This window comes from Oryzias latipes, chromosome 13 (assembly GCF_002234675.1).
Source record: "Oryzias latipes chromosome 13, ASM223467v1".
NCBI classification, from domain to species: domain Eukaryota; kingdom Metazoa; phylum Chordata; class Actinopteri; order Beloniformes; family Adrianichthyidae; genus Oryzias; species Oryzias latipes.
Window position 1 is genome coordinate 668,043 of NC_019871.2, and position 6,440 is coordinate 674,482.

Here is a 6,440-nt window from a genome sequence, read left to right on the forward strand (position 1 = left end):
ACGTCTTCAGAGCGGTGGGACAACAGCAGAACAATCCCACCTTGATGGTTTCAAAGATTGTGTTAATGAGTGCAGAAGAAATAAAAGGTCAGCAGGGTAAGACCACGCCCCGACGAACAAGGAGTGTGGAGAAAAGCTAGAGAAAGAGGTCCTCTGAGAGACGAACCGACCAGCCGCCTCACTCTTCTGACCTCAGAATCTGTAGTCTGCAGTTTGGACTTTGCAGTCCGGCACACAGGAGCTCCACTGCTGAATGCTTCAGCTGGTTCTTGCTCAGGTCCAGCTCGGTCAGGTGGGACGGGTTGGACTTCAGGGCTGAAGCCACGACTCCACAGTCCGTCTCTGAGAGTCCACAGTTGGTGAGTCTGTGAAGACAAAGACAGGAACAGGTGATCTCCAGAGCTTCTGTGAGATGAAACAGCAAAACTGTTTGAAATGTCATTCTCTGTGGCTTTAACATTTTTCAGGTTCCTTCAACTCCTCCCATTCTTCTTCCATCTGCTTCCTCCAATCTCAGTGCTGCAGTTCTGTTTCTCCAACAGCAGATGTTCCAGAGTTTGCTTCATTCAGGGAGTTTTCTCTCAGTTCACAGACTATACTCCATGTAACCTGTGGGTCGCTTCTAGAGGCTGCTGTTATACAGACAAACCCTGATGCCACGTTCACACCGCCCATGGGATGCACCTTCACGCAGGACTGTGGCGACCCGGCACTAGTGCATGATGTACCTACAGTTGGAAGAGGCTCGGTGTGAAATGTCGTAGCGACGTAAATCTGGTGAATCTGCTCCAGACTTTTTCTTTCAAAGCTCTATTCCAGTTCAAGGCCACACACTAAAGTCTTTTACCGACGTGATAAAGCTTTGTGTCTTTGATTTAACAGGTTTGTTTCCACACAAAGGACTTCTGGACTCACCTGAACTTCCTGCAGTTCCTCACAGCTGGGATCAGCCTCCGCCGAGCCTCGTTTGTCATGTTGTACTCGTCCAGGTCCAGCTGATCCAGAACCTCCTCTGACATCTGCAGCATGTAGGCCAGAGCAGAGCAGTGGATCTCTGAGAGTCTCTTCTCTGCTCTGTTCTCTGACTTCAGGAACTCCTGAACGTCTTTATGGACTGAGAGGTCCTTCATCTCCATCAGACAGTGGAAGATGTTGATTCTTCTGTCAGGAGAGATTTGATCTCCACTCATCATCTGCCATGGCAGAGAGTAGTCTTCTGGTGTCTCCTCGTCCTTCTGTACCATCTTGAGGTTGTTGGTGACTCTCTGGATGGTTTCTGGACTCTGGTCCGTCTGACCCAGCAGACCCCCTAAGAGCCTCTGGTTGGACTCCACAGAGAGGCCATGAAGGAATCGAACACAAAGGTCCAGATGTCCAGTTTTGCTCTGCAGGGATTTCTCCATGACTCTACTCAGAAACTCATCCAGAGATGAGATGTTTCTTTGATCCTTCAGGAAGTCCTTCATAACTTTGGTGTTCCTGTTGGAGTAACAGTGGAACATGTAGACTGCAGCCAGAAACTCCTGAACGCTCAGATGAACAAAGCTGTAGACCGCTTTCTGGAAGATTCCACACTCTCTTCTGAAGATCTCAGTACAAACTCCAGAGTACACCGAGGCCTCGGTGACGTCCAGACCACACTGCTGCAGGTCTTCTTGGTAGAACATGATGTTTCCTTTCTCCAGATTTTCAAATGCCAGCCCCCCCAGCTTCAGAAGAACTTCCCTGTCCGCCTCTGCCAGCTCTTGTGGACTTGTCTGATGTTCCTGCTGGTACTTGTTCTTCTTCCTCTTTGTCTGGACCATCAGGAAGTGGGAGTACATGTCAGTCAGGGTGGTGGGCAGCTCCGTTCCCTGCTCTGTGGACACCATGTTCTCCAGAACCACAGCAGTGATCCAGCAGAAGACTGGAACCTCACACATGATGTGAAGGCTCCTGGAGGTCTTGATGTGGGAGATGATTCTGCTGGACTGCTCTTCATCTGGGAACCTCCTCCTGAAGTACTCCTCCTTCTGAGCATCATTGAAGCCTCGTACTTCTGTCAGTCTGTCCACACATGAAGCAGGGATCTGATTGGCTGCTGCAGGTCTGGACGTGATCCAGACCAGAGCTGAGGGCAGCAGACGTCCCTGGATGAGGTTTATCAGCAGCACGTTGACTGAGGACGTCTGTGTGACATCAGACACCGCCGGACTGTTGCTGAAGTCCAGAGAAAGTCTGCTTTCATCCAGACCGTCACAGATGAAGAGAAGTTTGCAGACAGACAGCTGCTCTGCTGGGATCTTCTGGAACGTTGGATGGAACAGCTGGATCAGAGAGAGAAGACTGTGCTGCTGGTCTCTGATCAAGTTCAGCTCCCTGAAGGAAAGAGGAACCACAGCACTGATGTCTTGGTTCTCCGAGCCCTCTGCCCAGTCCAGAGTGAACTTCTGCACCGAGAAGCTTTTTCCAGCTCCAGCAACGCCACTGGTCAGAACCACTCTGATGGATCCATGCTGGTCAGGTAAGGGTTTCAGGATGTCCTGGTTCCTGATTGGAGCATCATGACGCCTGTTGGTCTTGGAGGAGGTCTCCAGCTGCCTCACCTCATGTTGGGTCTGGACCTCTTCTCTCAGTCCCTCTGTGATGTAGAGCTCAGTGTAGATCCGGTTCAGGGGCATTTCTTTTCCTGATTCTTCAGTTGCATGTTCACATCTCCTCCTCAAACTGATCTGATGTTCATCTAATGGCTCCTTCAGTCCAACATCTGAAGAAGAAAGACAGCAGAGAAAAAAATGTCATGAGTCTCCAACAAAACAGAAGTTTAGTTTTCATAACTGAGTCCATCAGCAGATCTTCAGTCTCATTTTGGACTTTGGATGTTGTGGTGTTTGCAGTGAGGCATGCTGGGTAATTCTCTGTTGGGTTGTTCTTTGCTTAAACCACCAGTCCGTCATGCTAGCTATCGTTAAATGCTAACCTTTTGGTGCCACGCTTGTTGAAAACAACTACAGTCTGGAGAAACGCGGTCACTTCAGTCCATGTCAGAGAAGTCTGTTAGTGTTTTGCTCGTCTGTCATGTTTCCACTTGCTGTGTGATGAGGAATAACATCCATGGAGACGGAACTTCCCTTGTATGGTTTCAGGTTTACAGAATTAGGAGTTTGGTTTTTAAAGTATCCTTGTTTGAGCGAGGACCCTGAGGCTACAGCAGACTTGGTTCTGAGTTCTGCTCCTCTGGACCTGGACTGGTGGGGGTCGTTTTTCACGTCATAGGTCCAGTTTCAGACTCACCTTCAGGGGTCATAACCGATGTTCTAGAGTAATTGTTCCTTCCTGTCCTCTCAGAACCATTTACTTTATCAGAGAAGTGGACTGAGTCAGTGTGACATCATCATAAACGGTTTACTTCCAGCTCCAACCAAATGAGGTCGATTTGGTCGCCATTTTTTTTACGATACTTTTGCCGCCATGTTGGAGCCAGACGCTGTCAGTGAGCAGTGATTAGTCCAAGTCGGTCTGAGTCATCGTTTCTATGGCAACCACTCTCACCAATCAGGAGTGAGCTTGTTGGAAAGCCACACCTCTAATACTTCAAAGCGGACTACACAAAGTCTGTCAATCAAATGTTTTGAACGTTGGAGGTGGGGCCAGCAGGCTCCACCTACTTTTATTGAGGCATCTGATTGGTCAGTTTATAACTTGAGCTACAGAAAACACATCCTGAAAAAAAGAACATGCTAAAAATATCGGATGAAGAATGGTTCTTGAGTGAAGAACAGCTGTTTATGTCCTCTAAAGAAGTCACTTCCTGTTTGGAATGCCAGGGGGAGGGGTCACTAAGTCCAGTTCTCTTATACTACAGTCCAGTTGTTCCAGTTTCTTTTAGAAAGACTTTTCCTCTTCAGGAACTCACAGGTTCACCATCATAGAGAAGAATTGATCTAGAACCCGGATTCTGAAATCCCTAAAGGTTCTGGTGGTTTTAGCGTTTTTGAATTCTTTAAGGGATGAAGGAAACGTTTTCCAGAGATGCTCCTCTAAAGTCTGATCAAACTCACCCGGTGTGGACCTTGAACTACAATCAGGACAGGACCGGTGTCCTGATGCAGCAGACTGGTCCCAGTGAGAGGTGATGCACCTTCTACAGAACCAATGTCCACAGCTGGTGGAGACCGGATCCTTCAGGACGTCCTGACATAAAACGCAGCCGGACTGCGGCTCCTCTTCACTAACAGATCTCCTCTTCCTCTCTCTGTGGACACCAAGAGAAGACTGAGGCAAAGACAGTAGATAAAGATCATGAAGACTTCCCTAAAGACACAGAACCCCGGAATGGACCTACTGATGATCACTCACTACTCATGAGAACTGTGTTCTGCCTGAGCTCGGACCAGTTCAGAGAACTGGTTCTTACCTGGACTTTAAGGGTCCAGGTCCATGTTTGAAGTTAATGACGTATTCTCTGGATTTGTCGCTCTTCAAGGACTCACAGATGAATGCTGCTGGGCGGTCCTCCAGTGTGAGGGGCGGAGCTCTGCAGACACATTTACAACCTTTACTCAACAGAAGAAACTTATCCAACCAAGGGGGGGGGGCATATTCAACCAATGGAGGGGGGCCTTCAAAGACCACCACTGAGTCTTGAAACCAAAAACATGAAAAGTCAACTTAGATGGAAGAGTCTGAGGTTTACTTTGAGTCTGCAGATCCACATCCAGAACTGAAGTTTTCAGGTTGACCTTTGGATCTGTCGCTCTTCATGGATCCACAGCTGGACGATGCAGACGGGAGCGTCTGACCTCTGCAGACACAAACATCAGAGAGGAGGTGAGGTCTGATTCCTCTCAGCTTCCATGGTCGTCCTCTGAACGTCCCCCGTCTCCTCACACCAATCCATTCCTGGAAACTCTTCATGGATTTTCATCAGGACTCCAGGGGAGAACAGAGACCAAACTGGGCTTTCAGTGTGACGGGGAGAGAAATCAAAGATCATCAGAGATGAGATCAGAGATTTCTGTTCAAATGATTCTAATGAAGGGCCTGAAACATCAACGTTCGCTGACATCCTGCACTCAGGAACTCGTTACAAGTCTCTAAATGACATGAGTCAGGCCACGCCCCCAGCTCCATCAGAAACCGCTCTTGTTGGTCAGGTGGGTCTTTTTGTCGTCTTTTGATCAACTTTCTTAACAAAGAGGAGGAAAGACACACGGCATCTAAACACCACACAGAAAAGTTAAAAAAAAGGACCAGAGGACAAAATCAATCAATAAAAAGGATTACAGATCATATTCTGATCAATGACAACCCCAAAAAAGTAAAGTAAAAATGTCCCCAATTATTTAGTTTTATTGTCCAGATATGTGCAGGGGGCGGGGCTCCTGGGCTGTGTAGTTCATTGGCTGAGGGGTCTCTCTGCTGCACTGGCGGCCGTTACCGTGACAACGTGTCCTAACACGCATCAAGCAGTCTGCTTTTTGGGAAAAAGTGATGTAAAGCTAAAAAAGAACAAGAATAATTGATGGAATTGACATGTTTTTAGTAAGTGGGCGTGGTTTAGGCGGGAAAATGTCCTTCCAGGTGTCCATCATCAGAAGCAACCGTCCTCTGCTTCAGCGTCCTCCGTTCATTTCTGTGATGGACGCCTCGTCAGGCATCATCCCTTACCTGAACCCACCTTGAAGCAGGTTTCTGACGCTAATCTTTCTCATCGATGACATCCGGCTGGTTTTAGTCAACAAACACAATCAAAGCTGTTTGTGCCTCAAATGATCAACTGGATTAGAACTGCTATCATTTAGAGGAGAACATTTGAGCTAAAAGGACAAAGAAAAACACATTTGTGAGGAACGTCTGAAGCTGGTCTGAAGCCTGATTGGTCCGTTAGGTCTGAGGAGACCAAAGGAACCACATGAGGAGAACCTGAGGGTTCCTGTCTGCATTCCAAGAGAAGACGTCTGCGCAGCCGCCAGGCTGAGAGCGCAGCTTCTGCTGAAAGTGAAACCCCAACTTACTGTGAGTCCCAGGATCCAGGATCAGGCCTACAGGGTTCAGGCCCTCCTTCAGATGGCTGCACCTCCTTCAGCCCACGGCTGTGTGCCTCCTCTTCCTCTGAGCAACTCATCTTCATCGGTCAGTGTGGAAGCACAAAAACAAAAAGACATCTGACACTCCACAGCAGAACAACACACAACTGCAACACGTCTGCAAACTCTGCTTTCACTTTCTAAGCTCCGCCCCCTTAGAACACGTGACAGGATGTGGTCATGCATGAGCCTCTGAACTTCAAATACGGGCAGAAATGTCCAGATGAAGCCTCCTCAGCGTGGAAGGAGAACTCTGCTCCACGGGAGCCTCCTCTTCCTCACATCTTCTCCTCCATGAATGCAGTCAAAGTTCTGCAAAAAGCTGCAGATCTTCCAGAAGGAGCTGCAGTGTATAGAGGGCTGTGGCTCCCC

At 48.3% G+C, this 6,440-nt stretch overlaps 1 protein-coding gene across 1 annotated transcript in view; it reads right to left on the minus strand.

The window, feature by feature from the left end:
* Positions 1 to 6,237, minus strand: part of LOC101172555 (NLR family CARD domain-containing protein 3) — a 12,745-nt gene extending 6,508 nt beyond the window's left edge. Inside the window, exons 1-6 of the mRNA XM_023961398.1 lie at positions 5,997 to 6,237; positions 4,676 to 4,783; positions 4,397 to 4,516; positions 4,041 to 4,234; positions 916 to 2,746; positions 192 to 365 (exon numbers count right to left, since the gene is read on the minus strand). Coding sequence (XP_023817166.1) covers positions 192 to 365; positions 916 to 2,746; positions 4,041 to 4,234; positions 4,397 to 4,516; positions 4,676 to 4,783; positions 5,997 to 6,112 — 2,543 coding nt within the window. The 5' untranslated portion in view covers positions 6,113 to 6,237. The remainder of the gene's footprint in view (positions 1 to 191; positions 366 to 915; positions 2,747 to 4,040; positions 4,235 to 4,396; positions 4,517 to 4,675; positions 4,784 to 5,996) is intronic.
* Between the last annotated feature and the right edge of the window lie 203 nt (positions 6,238 to 6,440).